This window comes from Chaetodon trifascialis, chromosome 14 (assembly GCF_039877785.1).
Source record: "Chaetodon trifascialis isolate fChaTrf1 chromosome 14, fChaTrf1.hap1, whole genome shotgun sequence".
NCBI lineage: Eukaryota > Metazoa > Chordata > Actinopteri > Chaetodontiformes > Chaetodontidae > Chaetodon > Chaetodon trifascialis.
In genome coordinates, this window is record NC_092069.1 from 7,612,449 (window position 1) to 7,640,099 (window position 27,651).

Sequence of the window (27,651 nt, forward strand, 5' to 3'; positions counted from 1 at the left end):
TTTTTTTAAATTGTAGAAAATACAAATTGGAATTTTTTATTGATCGTTGCTCTGTGTCATCCCACCTCCAGCCAGCATCCAACCAAAGGCTCTGATTCTTAGTTTCCCCTGAGTTAGAGTTTGGTAGTGTTACTCTTTGTGTCACCATTATACCGAGCTGTACTGTGTGCTGCAGGGAGCAACAAGGTCAGAGCTTAGACACCAAATATAGTCTCTGTAGTATCATAAAGTCTGCTCCATCTAAGTTGGCTGCTCTGCCACGTCGTGTTTTTCATCCCAGCCACAGGTCTATCTCTGCTGCTCCACTTTTCCAAAACTTGTTGGAAAGAGGGAGACGACTCATGCAGTTGATGTATGCAGGCAGCAGCCTCTAGTTGCAAGATTTAATCATGGTATCCACATGAGGTGAGCGCAATTGGGCAGTGTTTTGGTAATATGTAGCATATCCCTCAAATTGGAAGCCATAATTGGAACAAACATACTGGTTCTGCTGCCTTAAGATTGGCTGCAGAGACTTAATGAAGCAAGAGAGTGGACCTTATCCGTCCATAAAAACACATTTTAATAGGCATGTAAACTGTCTGATGGTTGAAGAATTTTGAAATAGGCAACATTTCATACATTCGAAAGGACTGAGGAATCCAAATAGCACAGAACTAGCAGCCGTGCTAAGAATCCGTGTAAGCTTGACACTAAAATTGCTCTTTACTGTCTGAATTAAATAGGTACTTCCTGTCTGGGTAAACTCAATTCACAGGCACAGTTCACTGAGTTTTATTAGTGCTGTGAGCTCTAAATTATAATTATTTATTAATGACTGCAAAACAGTTGAGCTCTAGGAGTCAGGGTACATTCAGTATGATTAATTGTATTTTTCATGAAATGCATGCAAGGATCTTGGTGGAACCATTCAGTCATTATCCAGTGTACATTTAAATGTAAACATTAATAGGGTTTTGTGCATTAAATGTAAACTTACACTCACAGGAGCAAGGAGAAATTTAATAATGCGTTTGTTCTACATGAATGCAGCTTATGTAATTTTCCATGAAGAATACCATCAGATTTCCTACAAAGAATGCTCAATCAAGCTGCAACCAAGGGTCCAATGAGCATGAGCACCATTTTGTCTCTTTCTTAGATACGATTCTTGTTTTTGTTCTTTTTCCATCATATTTTTAATGGGTGCCAATTATTTGAAGGGTTTATTATTTCTTGTTGTTTTTTAACCTGGAGAATCGTTCAGAAGGAAGAAATGTCTGGTGCCCTCCTGAGGTAAAGATGGTGTGGTGCAGGTAGCAAAGCGAAAGGCTACAAAGGCATTTTAGTGAAGGCTGATGTAAACTTTCTGACCTCTATGAAGACGTTATTGAAATGAAAAATTAAGAAGAAATCATGTGTTGATGCTTTGTCATTTACTGCGTGTGGAAAAGCCAGAAGCACATTACCTCAAGCTAAGCTCACAGCCTGTTTGAAGCACATTAGTTTAAGGTGTTTGATCAGCTATATATACTTAACCCATCCATGCCTTTCAGATGAGACATGAGGGACTTTTGTTGTGCAATAAGGTGAAAAATCAATTCAGGCTATGCCACATAAAAAAACATCCTTTTAAAACATAGAAGATGCCCCGCTACTTCAAGTTCCTGCTACAATTTAGTTTAGCCAGCATGCCTCTCTAAAACCAAATCATATCGAATTCACATTGATTTCTGCTTTCCAAGCTCTCAGCCAAACACCCATTCCCTTGCGCTCACTATTTAAACACGGAAAACATTCCTTTTACACAACCCAAGGCCTAAGGTCTTCAAGTAAACACCACTCACATATTCCCTTTCAATACACAGTTAAACATTTGAAGTAAAGAAAAAAAAAGCAGAAATATATGAGCCTCACTATGAAAACATGAACATACAGGGAAGTGCAGTTCAGTTTCCACAGTATATCTCTAACCTACTTAACACTCGTCTTTTGTCTTCTCTCTAATGAAATGATCATGCATTAAGGTTTTTTATAGACCTAGATTATGCACACCACCCAAATCCTAGTAAACCTATTTAGAGTGATATTCCATTTGTTCCATGTTCTTTCTCATTCAAAAGCAATAAAGAGCTTTTTATTCCTGCAAATTCAACCTACATGTGCATCTTTGTTTAGCAATACTGAATAATGATCCATCCATCAGGATTCAGTGGTCGAGAGTGTAATTTTGTCATATGAATGCAGATATTCTTCCATAAGCTGACATCATCTTTACAGACAAATATCTGCTGTAAGCTACATCAGTGGTTCACAGCAAACGGTCACCTCATAAACCTGAGAGGCCGCAACATGATTAACAGGAGAGAAACCAGGGGAAAAAAACTTCTGCTCCACAAAATTATGTGTATTTTTCAGACTTTTCTCTGAGCTCTACAGTCTTTCTCATGAAGTTCAAGATCAGCTAAAGCTAAAAAAGGTTGGGGGCCACCTTGAAGCAAACTGAGTTTTGAGAGGTCTCGATATTGATATTTTTAGGTTCAATGTTCTCAGTTCTCATACTGTGCCTTGGTCTCATCCTTTGTGGGTGTTTGTTTTCCTCAATGTCAGTTGTGACAGTCCAGATTACAACAGTGCAAACATTTCAGCCGTGCAGTGCCTGTAGAGCTGCAAACATCTTAGCATTTATCTTCTCTCATGGTGATTAATGGCCTGTTGGCCTCCGATGCTAGTCAAGAAAAGAAGACGGATTCACACACTGCTGAAGTGACTGCTTTTCTGACTTCCCTACAAAAAAAAAGTGAATGTCACCCAACCAGCTTCCCGTAGAGCGCTGTAGATTCTGCTGAGCAAAGGGTCCGATTAGTCCATTAGGTGAGTTTCCTGTTGTCTTGAGCCATCATCTGTTTCCTGCGAGCTCAAAGCTCTAAAAGCAGAATTGTTATGTTACAAAGTGAACATGTTTTAATCACAAGTGCTGTCACTCGATTGGAGCAATTTCCTGTGGTCCTGTAAAGTATGAGGTTGCAAAGTAATTGAATTTGGGTCATAATTAAAAAGTGCAAGGAGCCTTGTGATCTCTCTCCCCATGCTTTTCATCTTTGTAATAGCATAGCAGTTTACATCTAAGAGGCAACGCTTTCATCACTGAAATTAGTAATTTATAGTGATCTTCCATGCTTTATGTGCCATATAAGGTACAGTGGCGGCCTTATTAAATTGGATATGCAGTTTAATTTGACAGTGGCAAGAAGAAAACATAAATGAGTTGAGGATCAGGCGTGGAGAGAGCTGGCTGAGAGGATGGGCAGCAAAAACTACATTAATGACAGGGTTCATAGATGGTGTAATAATTTAATGTGGACACTTATCCACGCCATGAATAATATCCACGCCAGTTTTGTCGATTTGAACAAAATGGTGCCTTCCATTGTTTGTGTTAGGAGGAGTTTGTCTATACAAGCATGGTGAACATGTTTTTATGGGTCCTTAAACCCCCAAGCCTTGATATTTTTCACCTCACAAGTGCAGTAATATTTCAATCAGCACAAAATTATTAGACAGCAATGCATATGTAGAGTCGTAACCTCTGAATTATTTAGAACAGTAGTGGTGTAGCGGGATAACAGACTCAAAGAGTCAAAGGGAGAGACTAAGGATGACAGAGAGTATAGAGAAATGTAGCACATTGTGGCATAAATGAGGGAGGAAACTATAGGAAATGAAATTAGATGAAAAAGGGGAAAAGACTGAGAGAGTGAGCAGCTACAGTGATCTACAGCTCTAAAAATGGCTGGGATAGCCTTTGACGTGTAGTACTTCTCTACCATACACAATGTTTCCACTGAAGACAGGGTTAGGCCTATTTGCCACATGTATTATCTGAGCACTGCGGTCCTGTTTGATGCTCCGCTGTCGGTTGTTTGTGAGCTGGTGATGTGAAGATGCTACTGTTGCTCTCAGTGTCAGTAGCTATGAATAACAGCCATCAGCAGATGTGGAAAAAGGAGCGTCAACAGGGGTGCTGCTTTCAACTTTAAGTGAAGTGTACTTTTTGTTGTCATATTTAGCCCTGCGGTTTGTCATCACTTATCATTCAAGCCATTTAGCTGACTGCAATCCACTAGCAGAGGCATGGTTCTGCTGTGTTTGGGTTTGACACAGCGTCACTCATCATTCAACTTCTTCTTGCATTTCTGAAAGCATGACAGAATCAATGGAGCAAACTAGGTTAATTGGTCACCATGTTAGCTCATAACTCATTTGTCAATCAACTAGCTCACTCTTCACCACATAGTTTTAAGGTTTGTAAGAATACTTTGGTATTTAGCTAACTTAAGCTAATATGATCAATTAGCCCAGGGGTTCCCAAACTTTTCCATGCCATGGTCCCCAAACAGCATTAGCTTCTGGCCGGGGACCCCCTTTGCAAACCCACCGACAACGCTACAAAATATGTAAAGAAACATCAACTTTTAGAATGATTTTTGTACTTTTATTCACTATTCAATAATTATTACATTTGTTTAGCATAAGAATATTAATGAACATGTTTTCAACACTGTATTATATTCACACTGAATAATGAACTTTTCAACTTTTCAACTGTTGACAGACAAGAACAGAACAAAACAAATCAAACCTCTCAATTGTGTGTGTGTGTTCACTATTCAATAATTATTACATTTGTTTAGCATAAGAATATTATTTACTAACATGTTTTGCTTATTTGCTTTTTTTTCTTAACTTCCCTCCAATTTTCTGAGGCCCCCCTAGCGCCCCCTGGTGGCCCCCAGGGGGCCCCGGCCCCCACTTTGACTGAATTAGCCTACTCCCATTGATCACCAAGTGTGTGTGTGTGTTATATGTTTTATTTGATTGTGATATGAAGGCTTTGGGAGTTTCTGTTGGTTGTTTGTGGCCTAAGCTAATTCTCAAATCATTTTATTATTCTGCTACCCTGTCACAGGATAAATGGCAGAAAAAAAAGAATTTGCTAAAACCTTGTTGCCTACGTTACGTCTGTGCTTGTTTTAACTTAGATAGTGTTTTTGCGCATTGCTCCTGTTTAAATAAGGATACATGAAACATGAGAAACATTGACTGATTTTTGGTTGTGACTGACATGGCCTGTACCTGTCTGCACCTTGGACCCAGTTTTGGGGTATGACTATAGAAAAAAACTGTCCTGAGCTGGCATTCACGTTAGCTTTTTGTCAAGTTTTAAATTGTGTGTCAGTACGCCCTCCTTGGCCTTGTCCTGAGTGTGGACTCTGTGGAAAAAATTGCACCTCCTGGGTTGACAGGCAGTCGCTCAGATAAGCTTATCGGGCAATAGAGTAATCAGTACAGCCCCACTGGGAGACACTGAAAGGACTATTTTAGAGAACTTAAGGTTAGTTATCCTGTAACCTCTGTTCTCTGATAACATGAGTGGGATGTCTCAGCAGAAACACCCACCTTGCATACACCGAGGAAGAGGTGGACTTATCTTGAAGGATGAGTGACGCTGAGTCAATCCCTTTTTATGGGAGGCAAGGTGCTCCACCTTGATGGTTGGCAGGGTAATGATACTGAAGCCTCTGAGGTTAATGCTGACTGTTCCCCACCGTGAACCACTCGTGTTATCAGAGAACAGGGGTTACAGGATAAATAACCTCATGGTATTTCTTTGAGATTTTAGCAGCAAGTGCCTGGAACAAAAAAAAACTTGGATTCCCAAGAACCTAATACTGACACGTGTAAAACAAGGTACCATCTAGATCAACCTCAGCGTGTGTGGATTCAAAATGTTTGTGAGAGAGGAGTGTGTTCATGAGCTGCACTGCTCGCAAGCACATATCCACACATACACACACACAGCGCCAGATGGCCAGTCTAATGCAGACTCAAACAGAATGTGACATTTGTTTATTTTATTTCTGTTTTTTTATTATTATTATTTTGTAATTTCTTGTGTTGCCAGCCCCCACATTGATGGGCCAATGTAAAAACTCCCACTTATCCAGATGGCCAGACTGCCCCCTGGTTCTTGAGGTTCCTCTGTCTACCTGACAGTATTAAATGCTTCCTCGTATTTGTTTAAAGCTAAAACATACTTTTTAAGTTGTTGCTGAAGCCTGCAGAAATTGGCCAGTGATGTCAGAATGGAGATGGGCAGCCAACCTGCCAATCAACAATAAACAACAAGATGCAGGAGCTTATTACAACATTTTGACTTTTCTGCTGCACTGGCCCTCTTCTTCAAAACAATGAAATCGTTTAAGTAGTTGTGATTGGTTTCCTGGGACACCATGAGAATTGCTATGTCTCTGGGGTCACTGATGCACAGCCTTTATGATCGTTGCTTTTATAGATTTTCTGGGCCTGCAGATGATTTGGACTCATTTCATTAATGACTATTTTAATTCCCAAAGTTGTATCAGTGCTCCCTCTTAACCTCAATCCACTGTAATATGCTCCAGTCAGACACTTCATCAGGGTGGAATGTTCAGTGGAAGCTCATCTCATTGCAGGACTTGGTCAAGCAATGAACATTGGACCTGATACAACGCTGACTTGAGACATTAGCAAAAATTTATTAGCAAAACAACACCGGAGAAGGAAGCACAACATGGAAGTCAAGGTTTTATTCTAGTTGTTATTTTGATGCATTGCCTAATTCTAAGGCATGTAAGTCATATGTTTCCATCAGTGCTGGTGTAGCCTCCACTCTACCTTTCTTTATTTCTCATATACATTCTTTCATAGCTTCAAATCAAAGCTCTTGTGACATTTGATCTCTAAAAATTCTCAGCAGAAGTCTATTCAGTTTTGATTTGAGACTCTGATTGAAGTCTGGTATTCCAATCTCATGACCCCACCATTAGTAGTGTTTTTTTCTTGGAAAGGATGAGGCTGCAGCTTGCATTGTGTTACACAACCCTGTCTTGTAGAATGATAAAGAAATAAACCTTGAACCTTGATGTAGCAACAGGTTATTCTGACGCTGTTGCTATGAAACGCGCTCTTAGGATGAAATGCTCCATACGAAGTGGCTTAGAATTGCAGACAAAAACGTGTTATCATTATTGTTCTATTCTCTCTGTACTGTGTGCTTCCTGTTTAAATCAGCTTTGACATGAGAAATCATGTTTGGTTTTTTTTCTCAGTGTTACCCTCACTCTCTCAGGTCAGATTACTTAGCTTTTTTATTGTCTTACAAGTACATTTCATGTGGATTTCCACACATGGATCAACACAAGAACGACCGTTTGTGGTCAAAGTGAAAACCAATTTCTACAAAGTGATCCAATCATAACATATATCATATAAAAAAGCCAGTCAGTATTTTCAAGTTGACACTGGGATTTTTCTTACTTACTCAACAACTGTTTTCTGTAAACACACAGGAGATAGACTGATCAGTACCATGCAGCAGAGACATTATGCGCACAAGTTCCACCCGTGAGTGTATCCGTGCTTTGATCAGGTTCACGTCGTTCAGTAGCAAGTCAGCAACAGACCCAGCGTTCAAAAGGCAAGTGAGTGAAATCTAGATCATTATGCAGCCAATGTGCAAAACATAAGTCCACACATAGTTATCAACAGCAGTAACACACTTTTTAATCATTAGGCCTGTCATTAGATACACATGTGCTTCTTTGAGGATATGTTCAAAAAGCCATCCACTGGGATGATATGTCTGACGTTTCCTGAAAGAGGCAATTTTCCAGAGTTGCTATGTTGGAGGGGGCCTGTCTCCCCATCACCGCTGCTGATTATACACTTGGTCCGAGTTCACACAGAACGTGGATTTTGCAGTTTTTGTATGTGTGTTTTTTAAGTCATTTGCCACACTGACATGAATCCCTGGTGGACTCGCATCTTGTTTTTTCATCCGGGTTTGTTTATTGGGTTGGGGTTGCTTTCATCCTCTGTAATTTGCTCTTGGCAGCTTGTTCATTTTTCAGTTACAGAATAATTTTCTCAGCACAGAAATGCAAGATATCCGTATTCAGGTGTGACTCATACGTGAATATACAATGGCTGATGCTCGCCTTGAGCACAGCCCCTAGGTTTAGTCAGCGAAATCATGTAAAAGCCTCATGATTATAGCTGACTAAACCACTCTTCTGCAGTTTATAGTGTTCACAAGCTGCCATAATGAAATTATTTAGTTAGACAGTGTCTGTGAGGCATATGTCTGTTTAGACCAAAACATGTCGTTGTCTGAGAATGTGGTGTTTTGTGATTTTTCCATAGAACAAATATTTGAAAACTAACTTTCAGCCAGTCTGACAAAAGATATTAAAGCTTATTTAATCCACTTTGGCTGAACAAATACTGAATTCTGCCAACAATAAGTCTCCAATACAAGTCAACCCTGTATCCCCAGCTTACCTCATCCACCCTGTCATTCCAGCTGCCTTATGGCATAACAGATTTTGCTCTCAACAGATAGCATTCAAATGTGGCCTGTTTAGTTTGGGAAGTGACACTCATTCAGCCGGGCCATGTCAGGTTGTTCAATCTAATCTGCACTTCTCTTGACATATTGGCTTACGCCTGTTGTGCACCACGCCATTTGACAGTCAAAATCAATGCAGCTTAAGTAGAGATGCCGATCCAGCAGCAATCATGCCAGTGCCCCCACCGAACTCCTAACTCTTTAACCCCTGCCGCCTCTATGCTCTATCAGACACAATCAATTTCATCTTTCCCCTATGAAAAAATCCACTTCGATTTAAAACAGCCGGTAATAACGGAAACCTATGGCGAGGTCTCTTGGGGGTGAAAAATTCCATTACCATGTAAAGCAGCTTCCCTTCCCTTAGTTTTGCTGCAGATGCATTCAACAGGTTACTTTGGGCATGACTGGAAACCTTTTTCATTTCATGCACTTGATGATGGCCTGATGAGTTAAATGGCTTTGTCAATACCATACACTGTATTTGGTTTACACATTATGGCTAAAGTATTTCTTCGCAGCATCTCTAGCATGTGGTTTGCAGAGGGCCTTTCAGATGAGACCTGGTGGATTTTACCATTTTTGTTGGATTTGTTGGAAAATTTTACACGTTTGTTTTGATTCCCATTTCCAGCTCATCATGTGTCATATCAGTATGGGATCATCCATACAGTAGTTGTTATGAAGCATTGTGATAATACAGTGGGAATCCCCAGGAAAACAGCTTTCATGAGTGATGTGAACCATAATCAAGTTACACTGAGATAAATTTAAGAGACATGCTCTCAGCTCTGTAAGCATGGACAGAAATATGAACAGCATAAGCAACTCAAAAAAAACAACCAAAATTGCCATAACCTCTGGCTAACTGCTGCTGTATTGACTGCCCGGCTGGTTCCCTTCCACAGCGTGCTTTAAGGCTGAATTTAACTTAATTCTTCTGTTCCCGTTTCTTTTCCTTCATATTCATCTTCTGATTCAATTTGTTGTCTGTAATTGTTCCTGGACTTCTGGACAGTGACGAAGACTAAACCAACCCAGACAACATGTGATGGAAATCACTGAAGCGGGACCAGTGAATACACAATGGAGATGCTTATGTGATTTCCTCAACATCATCTTTCAGTTACATGTCAGTTTTGCATAAGCACTAATTCTTGGTATTTCTTCATATCTGAGGGCAGAGCTGAATGTGAGTCATTGTATTCAGGACAGTCTGTACACACAGACCACACCAACCTCAAAAGAGTTCTAATTACATTGACATTTATTTTTCATCTGAAACTGCACTTTTTTTTTGCACAATTTTTTACTGTAAATACTTGTTTATGTACTTAGTTATATTGTATTTTTATTATTATAATATAATATAATTTGCATTATACATCATAATACATATTACATAGCTATATATTTAGTTAAATTCACTGCTGTTATTCCTGTCTATATTTTTTGTCTCTTTCTTGTTACTTGTTTAAACAATTCTTGTATACATTCTGTGTTTGTCTGTGTGTTAAATTCCTACTGCAACAAAATAATTTCCCAAATCGGATCAATAAAGAAGCAGTCTAAATTAGCCAAAATAAGTGAAATCATGAGTGCAGGTATAGCATAGGTGTGCAGAGCCGTTAGAATAAGTCTCAGGTGATAACTGTTGAACTTTTAATTGAAATCCTAAAATGCATTTTCACCTGTCTTAATGTCACAACCTGCTGAGCCTATTATTTTAGGCCCCTGTGCTGTAATACAAATAAGCAGTCAGGTCAAAAGGCAAAACCAGCACTGCTTTTACCGGTATTTAATTTTGAAGCCATTTTATATACTAGAAAAAATGCACAATTCAAGGTGGGTTATTACTTTATTACAAATAGAAGTCACCATTAAACATTAGTGTTGCTGGCATCAAATTCTTCAAGTTCAACATTTTATTATATTTGCTTTGTGCTACTTTTAATCAAATATGGGGTTTCAATGTTTTGAAAATCATCCCATTCTGTTTCTATGTATATTCTGTGAGTGTCCCAAGCGGAGGATGTCTGCTCTAGCCTCACCGTGACCGGCCAGGCCTCACAGCGTCAGGGAAACATTACCTCTTTGAAAAGAATATGCAACACACTTCTTCATGTGTTGTTTGTCCTGATGGATGAGACTCATAGCTAATGCAAACCAGAGCTCACAAGAAAAATAAGCCTTAATGCGGTTAGGTCATGAGCATCCTACGTCCTAAACAACACACGCACACACACACACACACCAAATGAAAATTAAAAGAGCTACATTAGCCAGAGCAGAGCACCGAGGGAGCATAAATGAATAGCATTATGAAATGAGTATTGTCAATTGGAGCAAAGATTAGTTGACCTGAACTGTGTTGTTTTGCTTTTCTGTGGCAAAAAAAAAAAAAAAAAAAACATTTTCTACATGGGAGAGGCTTTCACCAAGCAGCCGTCTGGACAAAGGTCAGGTGATCTGAAATAACCAACAGGCCATCAGGGCATCAAGCGCCACAATGAGAATTATTAGCATCCGCACTTGAATCACTCATGTATATCTAATTCCCGCACGAGGAGTCTTTACCATCCATTTTCATTTTATATATTTATATTTAGGAGCACTGTGCCTTGCATGGTATCCTGCTAATTAGGTTTAAGTGTTTGAGTGATGTGCTCTGGCAGCCCTGTTCTGATCCGCTGCTCAGTTAATCAGCCCTGCGAGCGCCAGCACAGACACAGCGTGATAAGACATCAAAATAATTCACTAGACTTGTGTACAATGTTACACTGTGAGTAGACAGAGATAAGGTTTGCATTGATAACTCAAGATTGGATGCCATACTGCCCATTTCATTCTCAGTACAATGAGTATGTTCAATGCCAAGCACAAGTTCTTCTGTTTACACTTTTGCACCTCTCAAATTAGAGATTTGGCTGATGCGTTGTTGCTGCTTCAAATTTAAATATAAGACACCTTCATCATGTTTATCTAGGTTGAAGAGTATGTGGTGCTGCAGTGCACATGCTTGTACGCACAAGGAGACACACATTCCTGGACAATTACAATCCCATCATCATCATGCTGAGTACTCATCCAAGATAGGCCATTTCTTAATTTGGCCCTCAGCCAATCTGGTGGAGAATTCAGCAACGCCATATGTATATGACTCACAAATCACTTCAAGGTTATCAAGGAGACAATGGCAGCCCTTATCTGCGGCTTCATTTCCTTTCTATTATGGGATATGGCAGGGAGCAGGTCCCACACCGCAAAGCTGTTCTTTTGTGGTGCTATAACATCATTTCCCATCTGGTCAACACCTTCCCTCCACTCTGAGCATTGTCGAGGCGGAGAGAGGTGGTGTGAGGAGGGTTTAGTGAAAAGAGACTGGAAAGAGGTGAGATCACTGAAAGGAGGGAGGATAGAGGAAAAGCAACACAACATGAAGAAAAAAAGAAAAAGCATAAGAAGGGAATCTGGCAAAGGTAGCATTGCAAAGCCTGTTGAGTCAGAGCACAGACATTGGGGAAATCAGAAAAGCTCAGAGCCTGTTTGTGTAGTCGGGGCTTGTGTGTACATGTGTGCATTTATGTTTGCTTTATTTGTTACTAGCACAGCTCTACCCAGGCAAAGCAGAAAATAAACACAGGTGCAGATAGTTTTCTAATTCCAAGTGCACTTTTCATAATCAAAAGATAGACACCTACCGAGATCAGCCAGAAGAGCATCATTACCAGTGGTCTGTGCCTGGGATAGCCTTTCAGAATTTGTGAAATTGTTCCAGTTTGGTGCTCTTAATATTATGTCACTTCTGGGAGAAAAGCGGTGCACATACAGGGAGGCATATTGGATATTGAATGCACTTGTGCATATGCTGTCTCTGACTCTTACATTCCAATTGTGATGAATATACATGGTTCATACAGCTGAAGTTCATTATTCACTACACTCTGGATTATTGCATGGCCACAGAATATCTTCATTCATTCTGAATGAGCAAAATATATTTGCCAGAACATTTAAGATTGTAAAAGACAATGTGAAGCACTACAATCCAGGATATTAAAGCCTACTGTTTAACACCACTGTGTCTAAAAAGAAATGGTGTCATGTACTTTTTAAGATGTGTCAAAATTCATCCCAATAAGTTGACATAACAATATGTACATGCCAGTTATAAGACAGTAAAAGAAAAGACTTAAGACTTCTGTCTGTCCAAAACAAGCTGAGAGACAGACCGCTAAAATTGAATTGTGCATTATTGCTAATATGTCAGCAAACAATTGTCCTCTTAGCCATCCAGCAGATACAGAGCAACATTATCATCCAATTGGGGTCACGCTTTTGGCCAATATTCGCTTTCCTTTTATCTCCAGTTTTGTCTCTGCCAACCTCGAAGAAACCAAATATGGGATCTAGCAGCTTGTTGTTAGCTCTCTACCCCTGCTAGCCTCTGTGCTAGCTCTGTCTGTCTTTATCCTGCCTTTGGTGTTGAGCAGGTATAGCTTTTTTGAGCTTTTTTGTGTAAAATAACTGCAAGAAGCAGGGTTGATAAGATGAGACCATTGTGAGTGCATGCAAAACCATGAAGAAGCTAAAATATGTACAAGTGCAGACTTCTCTGTGGCTTTTTCACTTTGAGAAAGTCATCTTATATTACAGTCATTTGATTTGATGTTAACTTTTTTTGTCCTTTTTCTAATTCGATGTCTAATTACATTAACGCCATATAACATGGCTAAGTGATTTCCCTTTTATTCTCATTTATATTGACATATTTAAGTAAAGATAGTAAAATAGGAAGACAGCATCTGTTGAGCCAGAGTGGGAAAATTGTGATGTACTGTAACATCAAACCGTCGAAATGTGTTCTGTTAAATTCGAGCTGTCGATGTTAATGTAGTGAAATGCAAACTGTAATTAAAACACTGGTGCAGCAGCATGATAGCATGGAGGCAGCAGAAAAGTGGGAAATCTGAAATGACCAAAGTTCTGCTGCAGTGTGAAGTGACACTAGTGATCCAGCTTGCATTCATGCACACAGTATGTCATTGAGTGTGTGTGCGTGTGTGTGTATACTGTAATCAGTCACTATTTTTGCCATGTGCCAGCAGTGTGTGTATGTGTGCAAGGTATGGCATTCGTGAATTTACTTTCTCATTAAGGAAGTAGGTATTTACAGTGTGTTCACTAGATGCAGTGTTAGGACTGTGTATTAAAATGAAGGGATGGGCATGAGACAAGGGGGAGGGGAAAGTGGGGGAGAGAGAGAGAGAGAGAGAGAGAGAGAGAGAGAGAGAGAGAGAGAGAGAGAGATTGTTGATGAGCTTGGAGCCAGAGAGAAATCAGCACAATTTGCTTAATAAAATTAGGGACAGTTGAACTACACAAAGCCAGCCGCTGGTTGAGGGAGGACAGCATTTCACCGCAGGGCTGCAGCTCGCTCACACACAAGAACGTGACCTGGGCGTGTTGTTGTCCCTCGACCGCACACCTGCTCTAATAGTAGCTTTAAACTGTAGTCCGACTCCAGCTGTAAACTCTCAAGTGAGGCACCACCTTGCACCTGGCCACCTCTAAAACTCCACTAGGCCCAGGCAGTCTGGGGTGGGCTCACAGGGGCCATGCACCAACAGACGAAGGAAGAAAACGACCCTCCCAAAATGGAAGGGAATGAGGAAACCTCCATGTCGGCTTCCACTGAAGCCCTGGACAGTCCCTCCTCTGAGGCTTTGGGAGCTCAGGCAGAGCAGGCCCGAGCTACCCTAACCCCCGACCCCCGCAGAAGATGTGGCTTTTTCTGTCAGCCGTGGTGTCTGCTCCTCACACTGACCCTACTCCTGCTCTCTCTCCTTGGCAGCTGGGCAGTGGTGCACCTCACCCTGGGGACCCACGGAAGATCTCCTTTTCGGGTCTCGGGCAGCTACGATCAGCGGATTCCTCAGGATGACGCGGCCACCATCGAGCCCCACTTCACCACCAACTGCACCATGGGTAAGTTGACACGTGTGTGAGCAGTATGGCTGATTTTGTTAAATGTATTTTGTATGAATCTGTGAGAAATGAAAACAACTAAGTGGTCAGTCAGTTCATGTGTACAACAATCTTTACATTAATCTACCCTGAAAAAACATTAGTTTTGGCTAAAGATCAGATGTGAACTGGTCCAAACAAGTCGAAAATAATGGATTAGGTGATAGCTCGTGGGATCTTTCTTTTGTTTTCAGTTGTTTTCCTTGTGTTTCCTGTCATAGCTTCTGTCATATATATCAGGACTAAATGTGTCTCACATGTCTGCACAGGGACCAAGTTTCCAAAAGCAGCACAAACATGTCAGACTGGAAATGGCACAGCTACTTTCTGTGATTTTTAACTTCATTACACCATGTTGTGCAATGAAATGCACAGACAGCTCGAGACTGAAATAATATCCTTCTCTGTCAACTTCGAAAGCTCCTGAAATTCGATTAATATAACTGATTCAATTTCCTCTGAGCTAGATGCAGAAGCACAGCACAGCGTTTCAAGTGTGCATTACTGAGAAATTACTATATATGAAATCCTTGTTTTCTCTGGCAGACAGATGTTTGGTTACCAGAGATGTGCAAAAATGTCAAACCCAGCAGGTTCTGCTTTAATGGAACATACTGTAGATGTACAGAAGTATCTGCATGTATTTAATGTTTCTCATTAATTTGCAAGCAGCTACATGTTGAAAAGAGGCAGGATTTGAGTGAATTAGTGAGTGCAGTTTGAAAATGTTTCATTTCAGGCTTCTTGTTTACCATACCATGTTAGAGTCTTGCTGAACTCACATAAAAAGGAATAAAAAAAGTAACAGATGACCAAGAAAGGCTCCAGCAGTAGCTGCTCGTCGTGGGCTAAATTACATCTGGCGGCAGTGCTCAAAAGAGTTCCGCACTTTGATATGATATTTCTTACACAACGTTGTCCTTCTAAGAGTTTTTTTTTTTTTTGTCTGAAGCTAGATGTGCACTAATGTACTTATAATTAGATTTTAGCATTAGCGTGCTTCCCTGATTCTAACTTTGTTCATGTTATACATGTTAATATTTTACAGCATCTGCTTGAGCAGACATATTCGGTAAATATGTTGGGGTTTTTTTAATTCTGAATCCTGTTTAATGTTCAGAAGCAACCCCAGTCCCACTGCAATTTAAATGATATCAAAATGAAAACTAGGGATGCCACATTTATCGACTTCTGGAGATCATAATGGAAATCCATACCTTCTGTCAGTGCATGTAAAGTGTGGCCTTAGTTTGGGTCTTATCAGTATTTATATATTAATTATGGTCTTGTGAAACTGCTTTGGTCATTTTTGGAGAAAAATGAAACCACCAGAAGAGGTTGGCTTATATTATTTTGTAAGACAGTGGCATGCGCAGGGCTGCTGGACACAGTGGACACCTGGGGATAATTTGTTGTTATGTGAGCAATTGTTGTCACCTGTTGTCATCCTCAGCTGCCCTGATTTCAGGCCAGAGATGTTGGGAGGATCACTTGGACAAAAGACCGACAGATGGTCCAGCGTTTTGCACAGCATCCACTCTAATCCACTTCTTGCTATGCTACACACCAGAAAGCATTCAAGTGGCCTTTACCGTTTCTTCTCTCTTTTTCTATAGAAACATACAGAGCGTCTTCAAAAGGTGATCATTCCCCGAGGCCTTTTTGTGAATTCAGAGAGATGCGCACAGTCCAGCAAATTTAATCTCCTCTACCTTTATAGAGGCAGAGTCTCTTTGAGCTCTGCAACAATGAAACCGCTTTTATGCTCGGTCAATATTTAGCTCCGCATGAATGAGGAACATCGTTCAACAGGAAAGATTTGTGTAGCTCTAATTCCTCAAATTCGGTTTGTCTGGACTGGAGGTCAGGTCAGAGCGGTTAGTCACAGGGAGCAATTCACCCTTCGGTGCAGCTGGGTGTCTCACAGCTGGCCTGCCAACCTGATAACAAATCAGCAACACCTGACTCTCCCCCATAACGTTAACTGGGTCTGGTTGTCAAATTTGTAAATGCATCTGTGTGAGATAGAGAAGAAGCAGGAGGTAAGGAAAGAAATTGGAGCTCACATGCCCGTAAATATCATATTTCTTACGCTAATTTTAAATCCTGCTTTAACCTTGATTATCCTAATCTTAACCTTACAACTAAATCATGGTCTTGAGGTGACAGAATCAGTCACTTCCCGAAATTGTCCCCAGAATCACTTGCATCAGGATGCCAAGAGCAAAACGAAAAGACAAACATAAGAGCGACTTCACACGCAAACAAATCAATATCTGTTCCAGTAAAGTGTGAGTGACTCTCCACTGATCCTTTGTCCAACTGTCCCTTCTGTTGTGGTGAGGATGGAGCAGAGCGGGTGCTGATTTGCTCATGCAAATCCAGCCGCGGTTGAACAGCGTCTAATTGTTCTCGGCTCTGGGTTCGCTGTGTTCCTCTTGTCAGGCAGCACATGAGCCACGGCTGGCAGTGAGAGAGAGCATGCAGACGTGCTGTACTCTCCTCAGTCGCCACCTGAGTCCCCAGCACAACACCCACTACACACATCCCGCTCCCAAACTAAGCCCTAATCCGTCTCGGCACCTTCACCCTGTGGTCTTGCTGCATTTTGCACAGTTCTAAACCCCTCCCCTCCTCGACTTTCCCCTCCAGCACCTGTCACAAACCTGGGCTCAAATTACCTTCCTTCCTATCGAGCACAGAGCATGAAGCCAGGGTGCTCGATTGAAGCCTCTCATACCCCGGCAAAGACAGTTGTTTGCTTTATTGCTTCCAGGCCGCTGTACTCAAAAGTAACAAGTTATTGCTATTAATGACCTATACTGTCAAGGGGCTGAGTAACAAAAAGCCTGGTCCAAACTTGGGTTTTGATTGATTGTATTGAATTTGGTCCCAGTTGTTTTGAATTTTCCATCAGATCGTCCTAATGTCCGACTGCGTTACTGCTTATGTCTTTTGAGCACCTCTGCCTTTAGATATACAATATTAACAGGCAGAAGTCACAATATTCCCTGCTTATTGTCAGTTGATTCTCCTTATGATTTTTGGATCTGAATTGGAAATTTAACAATGTCCGTTTCCTCCCTCTTAGTTGTTTTCTTGAGCAGAAAGGCAGCGATTACTCAAGCCAGTGAAGTGCGAGGAGATATAGTCAATACAGGATAAATAAATGGAGCAGTGTCTGACTTCTTTCTCCATACCCGTCCACTTTAATTAACTCATCAGTCACAGGGCCAACAAGCAATCCAATTTGTTGCCCCTAAAGTGACTTGTGTGCTTATATAGTATGCCTATCTCTGGAGCTCATCCTCCTGACAGGGAGTTAGAATCCCGCCTTCTGCTAGCATTTCTCTGACGGTTGTGGCATTGCTGTGCAGAGAACATAATTATTCAAGCGCCGCAAAACTGTCAGTGACACTCTTAACCTCCTACAGTTTCTCATCCTGGAAGTAAACAGAGACTTCTGTGATGACTGACAAGCTCATTACCAGATTGTGTCAATAGCAGATTTGTCTTTGTCTGTGCCATAGCACTGTGGCAAGGCAGAAGGTCACATTTGCCTTCACACTTAGAACGGTGTTTGTCCACTGAAGAGCGTATTCAGACTTGTGCCCAAGTATTACCCCGCAAACTGTCACAATTCATTTTTCCAATTGGACATGTAGCCAAGACAAGGCAGCGGTGAACCCCGTGGGAATTTGAACCAGTGACCTTCCCTTCCCTGGTCCATTTCCCTAACCATTACACCTTGCTGCTGCAGGCCCTTAATGGAGCGTTACAGCGAGTCTATGCTTTGCGATTAGGTACACTGCAGCATGAGGGTGTCCCTGGACCCATCAATCACACCCAGCCCTGTGGAGGCAATGAGGGAAATGGGTTTGGGGAAAGCTGGTGGAGTGGACAGAGTGTTAGACATGTGGATGGATGGGTGATGGGGTTTTGTAGAGGAAAAAAAAATGTGATTCAGTATCATACTGTGATACTGAGACTCGCCTTTAAATAGGCAAAACCTCTCCAGCATAAGCCTCTAATTGAGTTTTCAATTTCACTTTGACTGCATGAATAAAATAAACTCATCCCCTGGAGTTTTTGTTATTGGGTAACAAGCGCAGGCTGATAAAATATAAATATATAATTAACAGAAATAAAACCCCCAAACTGTCACAACACTGAGAGAGTGTGTTTATGAGATCAGAAGAATGTCAAAATTGCAGAAAATTTATAAGGGGTGAGGGATGTCATACAGTGACGCAGCGGCCCATAAGTATGAGCGATAGAGTAGAACTGATGTCACTGATTCCCATTAGACTTGTAAAGAGTCATCAGTTCTGCCTGTGCACACGTGCAGACTGAATGATGTCAAGCAGGTGTACAAAATATTGTGAGTGTTATGAGCACAAAGTGTGATGTTCCTCTGACACACATAGATCATTTGTGCAGGATTTACCTCCTGCAGCATCCATGCCGGATGAGTTCTTTTTATTGACTTTCAGGTGCAGGATCACACTTATAAAGTAGATTTTTGCACTAATTAATATGAACATTTACTATTAGGGGACTCTATTTTAGGGGCTGCACGGTGGCACAGCAGGTAGTGCGCGTGCCTCGCAGCAAGAAGGTTGCCGGTTCGATCCTCGGGCCAGGCGGGGCCCTTCTGTGTGAAGTTTGCATGTTCTTCCCGTGCATGCGTGGGTTCTCTCCGGGTACTCCGGCTTCCTCCCACAGACCAAAAACATGCTCATTAGGTTAATTGATGACTCTAAATTGTCCGTAGGTGTGAGTGTGAGTGTGAAGGGTTGTTTGTCCTTGAATGTGGCCCTGCAATCGGCTGGCGACCGGTTCAGGGTGTACCCCGCCTCTCGCCCATTGTAGCTGGGATAGGCTCCAGCCCCCCGCAACCCTGAAAGGGATAGGCGGTATAGATAATGGATGGATGGACTCTGGTGTAAGACACTCAAGACTTTCATGTTTAAGTTGCACCAGGCAACGATGCAGCTTTCAGTCCACAGCTCCAAATGGTATTGAAAGCATTATTCTGTCTACTTTTCTTATGAATTATTAATATACACATCTTTCCATGTTTCTTATGTTTCATGTGTGTTTAAAAAAGACATGTTTGTAACGAAGTATCTTCAAACAGTGAAAGTTTGATTAACAGATGCACCAAGGCTCTGCAATTTAAAGAAAGAACAGCTAAAATCAGTCATGTGTAATGCTGATGGCTTCAATTTTTATTATTTTTATTGTCCACTGGAGCAACGTTGATTAAGATTTTTGAATTGTTTTTTCAGTTTTATGCCTATGAAAAAAAACTGGGGTGGAAAAATAGAGAAGTAAAAATTTGAAAATCTAATTTTATTTCTGGCTTTGGGGTGTCTGACAGGGTGGGATCTACTGTAAGAGCCTGACTCAACTTGCATCTGATTGGCTGGTGTGGGCACCCATCATTGCATTTGTTTGTTTGTTTGTTTGTTTGTTTGTTTGTTTTTCCTTACCAAATGCAACTGATGAGAAAGAGTGTGTGAATACATTTACATGTGTATTCATGTAAATGAGATAGAAGTGTAGTTTACAGCTTGAGATCTATCTGTGGTACTTTTCCCATAGAGGGAAGGACAGACACGCTAAACACACCAGCCTGTGTAGCTGGCTTATTGTAAAGATGAGGCTTCACCCAAAATCAGGTGTAGTTGTAGTTTGCTGTCTGTACTGCCTGTTTGTTGTTGCTTAACTGTTCTGTCTGTTCTTAAAGCATAAAGCAGGAGCTTTTATGGATTACATGTTATGTAGAAACTTTACACTGTGTTCTGCAGCTGAGCGCACACAGCTGAGGCTGAACCGTTCAGTGAAACGTGATCAGATCTTGAACGTGTGCTCTCCTTGGTGCTGAAGTCAAGTCACTGCACAGCCTGCATATGTTTCAGTACTGTGTTGCTAGGTAATTGTGTCTGTTGTTATTCCAAGTGTGTGTGTTCATTGGACTGAAAGAGCAGCTGGATTAAGCTGTATGGCTGATTATTGGGTGCACTGGCTGGGCTGGCAGCAGCATTTACGAGATCAGATATATTGTTCTTAAAGCTACTTGAACCGGTGGAGATTTTGTTTTCCTGCCAAAATGTTGCTTTCATGGGACTGAAGTGGGCAGAGGTGGTCTGTCTGTTGTATTGTTCACATCATCAGTTCAATGCAATGCAAAGATATTGATTAAGACAGGCCTAAAAAAGAGCTGTGTCCCCCCCTCTGCCTTTGTTTCTGCCCACCCCCCTTTGGAGGACTATGTTACCCGTTGACACCGACCAAATGTGTGTTCAACTTTTGCACATCTGATATTGTTTCTACCAAAGGAACAAGTGTCCACCTTTACCAACGCCACTGTACTTGCAATAGGTTATGCTTCACTGGCATTTGAAATCTCCATGGCAGCAGAAATTGAAATAAAACAGGGGCACAGTGCAGGCAGTGCCCTTAGGAAATGAAGTGAAATAGTGTTCCAGGCCAGAAACAGAACAAAAAAAAGTGGCACAATGTCTGCTGCACATGGGAAATGTTAACATAATTACAATACAACATTTGATTTAAGGCAGGGCACCTATCAGATTTGTTCTTCATTTATACTTTTTTATTTAAGGTCTTCACAACTCATTGTCAAAGTGTATAAGTATAATTGAATATGTATAAGTGTTTGTACAGAACGCAACAGCATCAGCTCACGCAAGTTTCCATGAAAACATTTGTAAAACTGTGACGTTTAAACTCTGTAAGGTTATGATAATGAGTGTTAGACTGTCGTAAGGCATCACTTTCACTACACTCAGATGAATTTGTGATTATGAAACATTCCAGTCCTGAAAAATCAATTTTCTTATTGTTTGGAATCAATAGAAATACCAGTTTAAGTATTTATTGGTTTTCTACACGCTGCACGGTGGCGCAGCAGGTAGTGCGCGTGCCTCACAGCAAGAAGGTTGCCGGTTCGATCCCCGGGTCAGGCGGGGCCTTTCTGTGTGAAGTTTGCATGTTCTTCCCGTGCATGCGTGGGTTCTCTCCGGGTACTCCGGCTTCCTCCCACAGACCAAAAACATGCTCATTAGGTTAATTGATGACTCTAAATTGTCCGTAGGTGTGAGTGTGTGTATGAATGTTTGTTCGTCCTTGCATGTGGCCCTGCAATTGGCTGGCGACCAGTTCAGGGTGTACCCCGCCTCTCGCCCATTGTAGCTGGGATAGGCTCCAGCCCCCCGCAACCCCGAAAGGGATAGGCGGTATAGATAATGGATGGATGGATAGACCGTATTGTCATCTCTGGGAAAGCCATGTTCAACTCAATATAACCTGTTTTCATTCAGCATTGTTCTTGTTTTATTATCTTAAATGTGGAATCTACTTCCTGCCTGTGGGTCTGGATTACAATAACAGAACTAAAAACAGAACTAAAATTTTTGATCACAAGAAACTCAGCTTCATGAGTTAGAGTATGTTAAAAGGAGGCGCTCAGCACTTCATCTACCTCAGGTAATTTGACTGATGTATTTTTCAGTTTGATGTGAGTTCTGTGGCTCTTTTGATTGCTCGGGATACCCTTTAGGTCCCTTTAAAACTTGCTCCAGGTCGCACATTGTTAGCCCAAAGAGAATGCCCAATGACAAAAAAAAAAAAAGGTGCGACTAAAAAACAAAAAACACAGCTCATCAATTAACAGAAGGTACAACCTGCCAAGGCAAGGCCGTATCTGCAGTACGAAGCTTCATCACAATTCTACCTCTAATCTCTCGCCTTAGGCTTTTCCGCGAGCAGCATCCCCTCAACACAAACTGGGTTTCTGTTGCAGGCACCTTTCCAAGGCAATCTACACAGGCAGTTTCGTTTTAAAGATATTGAGCAAGTGTTAAATGGCCCAGGGCACCAAGTAGAGTGTTCCCAGCATACATATGCCAAATGGAACAGATGTCTAAATCAACCCTGACCTGGCAGCGAGGAGGAAATTTCTGGATGTTATGGACTTAAGCATCATTGAAGAAAAGTCAGTCATTAAGATATGGCAATCCTGAATCTCATTTCACTCTGTGGAGGGGACATTTGTATGTGGAATTGTGCCATGAAATGCCTATTCCATGGCCACTGACTCACTTCCTCCATTTCATTTTCAAATGACATTACTGTGTCCTACATTATAATTACTATGTAGCCGCAGTGTGGTTTCAATGTTTGTGAGCTTTCATCTGTTGTAACATAAGTCGTTTAGAGACTTAGGTTTCATGGACTCTGCTGGGAGCTCTAAAGAGGACTCACTAACTGTTGTCTGAACTCTACTGACTCCAGTCTACAACTAGTTATGTCCTTAGGTGGCCTCTGACAGATCCCAACACCTGCTGAAGTCATCATTGAGTCAGTGACATTAACAAACCTATCATTCTTGTCATTTTTTGGTTATGGAGCTGTAAAAAAAAAAAAAAAAAAAAAATCCCATTTATTACTCCCTCTGAAATGAAAAAATCAATTACACATACAATAAATATCTGCAATCCTTCATATTTTGAACCTTTAATGCAGTGAGTTGATTTCTTGTTTGGAAGGGATCCAAACCTGCTCCCCTGTAATCAAAACAGAAAACTAGAGAACATCAAGGACAAGTTTACACAGAGGAATCAGCCCTGCGGCACAATGCTGGTGCTTTTAAATAAAGAATGGCTGCAATCTTACTATGACCACTCTGTCCGTGGGACCGTGCTTTGATGTCAACACACTCTCTGTACTTTGTTGGTAACAGTGTTTACTTTACCCATGAACAAGTGTGTGTGGTTGACGCATGAAGCCTCAAAGGTGAAAAAAGCCAACATGTGATTCCTTGGAAATCGGATACAGAGTGACGTATCTTGCATATTTCAAGGATATTACCACACAAAGTGCAGATAAAAGTAAATGTAAAGGATAGTCAGTTTCAATCTTAGTCTTACTTTCCTGAAGCTTAAAGTATACAGCAGTACAAAATCTTTTATGAAGTCAGACGGCGAGCTAAAGGCCCTGTGTGAGAGCCCTGTCTCTGCCTCTACAGATTACATTTATTTACAACTAATTAGCAACAGCAGATACACTTTAAAGGAAACATAATACAGACTGAAATACAATTTGTGTTAACATAATGAGGAAATCTTGTTAACTCACATACCTGGCAAGTCGCAAAAATGCTGATACTGCACATGTATTCATTTATTTCCACCAAAATAAGCAATGTGCTTATTTCTGTCCTGCTCCTAGTCCCCTTTTTAATGGTTATGTTTATGCACTGACAGCACTTAGTATAGGACAGATCATGATATGTTTTAATACACAAACAGTCAGCAGCAATCAGTCTTTCCCTAACTTTAACCAGCCTCTCCAGCACGGTACAATAAATGTAATGTTCCATTTATTCAAGCAAACGCTGACCCTGAATACAATCCAGGCAGCAATTGTGTGATGTGTATCAGCACAAATTAAGTATGAATGCAAATTAGTTGTATATAAACAGAATTTCTAGGAGACAGGGTTGAGTGGGAGTAATGCTAACATTCTTTGGTTCATGACCAAATACTTATAAAACAGCCTTCCCATCAGTGTAGGTTGTACTTTGTGTTTACTGCTAATTAGCATGCTAACACCCGAAACTAAACAAAAACTGACCGACATATTAGCCTTTTGCTCTGATCCTCACTGCAGCGTTGCCGTTTTAATTACTACCTGCAAGCTGCATTTAATTTCACAAGGAAGTTTCTCAGACATGTTCGGTCAGTCCGACTACAAAGTGGGAAATTATGGCCCCTGTTGAGTCAAGTAGACTTTACTTTACAGTGCTTAGTGAGTGCTTATGTAGAGACCGGGCTTTGATGTCAGTGAACCCTTCATGTGGAAATGATATCTTGTTTAAATGGGTCCATAGCTCCACTATAAGCCCACTGTACTGTGTAAGCCTCATCAGTATATTTTCCTGCCAAAATCACCCCTCTCCACTCTCTAAACACTGATAAGACTTGAACTCACCGAACCTAAAGAAGCAGAGCAGAAGCTTCTTCTATCACATCTAGTATACAGGTCAAATCTACATTGCAAAGGGTGCATGAGTCAGGTTTTGTAGTGCACGTGAGTAAAACAATTTGATTATTCTGATTAATTTTGGTTTATTTTTAGCAATGAGTACACACATCATCTTAAATAATACAGTTAATTCACATCACATCCCTGGAATGTGACACAGACATTAAAGATGTTATTCTCGTTGTCTGTCTCTGCCAGCCTGCTCTTGAGTATGCCGCTGTCTCTCCTGCAGGGAGCATGACAGATAGTGATCATGATTGGGCAGAGCTCTGACCAATCGAGCGTGGCTGCGTGCAGTTAATTGAATTCATGAGCGAATACTTCTTGTCCTGTCGACTGTCCGGTGGGAAACTCAGCCGCATCCATCTTCAGCATCCCAGCCACTGTAAATCTCCATGAATGTCTCCGGATTCCGCTTTCAGTGTGGTGGCGAGATAGTGGCGTCGCCCTTGCCTGGGCCCCTTGAGATTTTCCTGCCCGTGACACGGAACAGTCCTCTATTGCAGCATGTGAGATTAGAGAATACACAGTAATGAATGAGCGGATATGGGTAAACGAGTTCTAACTACTGCTCAGTTGTACGCTCGAGTCTGTGAAGGTCTTTTTTCTCTCCTGTTTCCAGTTATTTCCATTCTGTACACACAAAGCACGCAAGCAGATTTCAAGCCAGGCAATTCTTCAGACGGTATGTTTTTTGTTGTTGTTTCAGAGCACACAGAGGGATTTGAGGATATGACTGACATGCTTGCTCATTTGAAGGAAAACAAAAGCCATATTAATTTCAGCATGAGTCCACCCACGTGATCCCAGCTCGGCTTCAACACATCTGACCGTGTTCAAGCAATGTATGCAAGCATTGTCCAACAAACCACAGCACAGGTTTCATTCAAATCGTCAGGCAAACTGCTTTGCATGATATCAAGATGTCCCGCACTGACACCGACACCGTCATCAGTGGAATCTCAAAAACAGGATATGCATGAGACAGTGATGCGAAAATGTGACATGTGGAATTGATTTCAGCGAGTGTAGCGTGTGAAAAAGGGAACCTCTGCTTCACTCTCCTTTGGAGCCAGCAGGAAAATGGAAGTTTGCTGCAATGCCCTGATATCACACCTTATACCGATTGTTCCACATGTCAGCCACTTCACACACTCTATATGCATTAAACCTCTGACTCTCTGTTCCAGTTCCATCATTTATGAGATTTGTCAGATTCTGCAGTATTTTGACTGTGTCTTTGACTGAATCTCATCTACTTTATAAGCATAGATTTTGGCTGTCATTTGATTCCTGTTTTGCTCACTTGTTTTGCTGTTGATCTTGTAGGTAAAGCGTTCCCTGATTTTCATCCTGTAAGCAGATGGCATGAATGAAAGTTGAAAAACTAGGACAACTTGGCTGCTAATCTGATGAGGGGGATTTTCTGAAGAGGAAGATGAAAAACATAACTTTAATGAAAGCACATCTTTACATGCTCAGCTGACACAAGAAGATGTGAGAAGAATGTGCTTAGCTTAAAAAAAATGCCTCTTTATTTGTGCGTACAAAATTTTAATTAGCTACATTTGGTAATAAGATGAAAATGATTCAACTGCTGCACAAGACCCATGTTTCATATGCATAACAAGGCTATATGTTCAGACATTTGAACCATAGTATTGTGCTTGCGGCATCTGTTAATGTGACTGCATTGCATTCAGTTTCAAGCGTGTTAAATTATGTTAATCTTAGCAGATCCAAGGTATTTAGATTGCCAAAGCAAATTTGCCTTGTATTTTGTCTTTTTCAAACATGGCTCCAACATGTCACATAACGGGAAGGTATGCGCTATAATAGCTGGTGCCGCTGCTAATAAAAATAAATAAATGGAAGCAAAACGATCCATATGCACCATCTTAGGGGAGCAGCCGTTAACGATGATAGGCATGCGAAGCCCTCTCCTCACCCACTGGATGTCTGCAGCAGCTGCACCAACAGCATATACCGATAACACAGATGTGCTAATTGACTCTTGTCTGGTTACTTGTTAATTGTTTAGCAAGTATCCACACAGAGTTGGCAACAATCCATCCTGGTAACCCAGGCAGATTGTGACGGATGGCTCCCGCTTTCCTCCCACTTTCCTGACATTTAGACAAAAGCAACAAGAAGCTGAGAAGTACAGTAAACAAGCAGACGTCTGTCTCGTTGTCTTTCCTGTTCCTTCAGCTTTGCGGCAGAAGATCAATGTCAGCACAGACCTGCAACTCTAGCTCTAAAACCCTTTGGACCTTGAAAACGACAGTGATGCAGCTGGCAGAACTCTGCAATGGAACTCATTTGTTATGAAAGCCTGCAAAGCTGGAGAGCAGTAATCTGAATGAGATTCTGTCATAAGAAAAAACAAGCACAACGGTGTCTGAACTGACACTGGGGTCAGTTAACAGACCGTGTGTGTCAACGTATGAAAGCTTCCTGTCCTGCAGCATTTGCTTCCTTGTGACTGAAATACAGCATCTTCGTTGATCTCTGAATAATGTTACTTTGTTGCTGCGTGAAAAGTTCATTTTAGTGTCTTGTCTGGTGGGTTTGCTGTTTTTAATCTTACACCTTTGAACGCCATAATAATGATAACAGCCATGCACAGTGACGCTAATTGTTAGCCGCTTAGCTGTATTCAACAAGTGTCTCAATTCCTATGTTTGTGTATCTGTGTGGTCATTTATCAGCAGTGTGCGCCCTCTCCAGTCACCTCTCTAGCTCCTCGCCACTCATACATCATTCCTCTCACAAAGCCAAAGCGACCCCCTGAGCACATGGATAACAAAGCTCACTTACTCCCACAGGCAATTCATCCCCCACTGGCCCTTGTTTTCACAATCTGACAAGTGTGATTTAAGAACTGCGGTAGTCCAGGAGTGCAGCGGCCATGTCTGGCTGCACTTTCCTGCCCCAGGAGCTTAAAGTTCAGCGACATCGCCACTTTGATACTTTTTTACTCCACTGTCATTAAACTAAGATAAATCGATGAATTTACATACCTCGCCCAAAGGTTTCAGTGTACTCTAGATAACTTTTTTTCTTTCTTGATAAATCATTCTGCTTGCGGTGTCAACATTATACAGAGAGGAAGCCAGTGAGCA

The 27,651-nt window shown here is 41.3% G+C and overlaps 1 protein-coding gene across 2 annotated transcripts in view; it reads left to right on the top strand.

Moving 5' to 3' along the window:
- alk (ALK receptor tyrosine kinase) overlaps positions 1–27,651 on the top strand; it is a 320,126-nt gene that overhangs the window by 232,356 nt on the left and 60,119 nt on the right. For both annotated transcript variants that reach the window (XM_070980114.1, XM_070980115.1), the window contains exon 5: positions 14,283–14,416. In XM_070980114.1, coding sequence (XP_070836215.1) covers positions 14,283–14,416 — 134 coding nt within the window. The remainder of the gene's footprint in view (positions 1–14,282; positions 14,417–27,651) is intronic.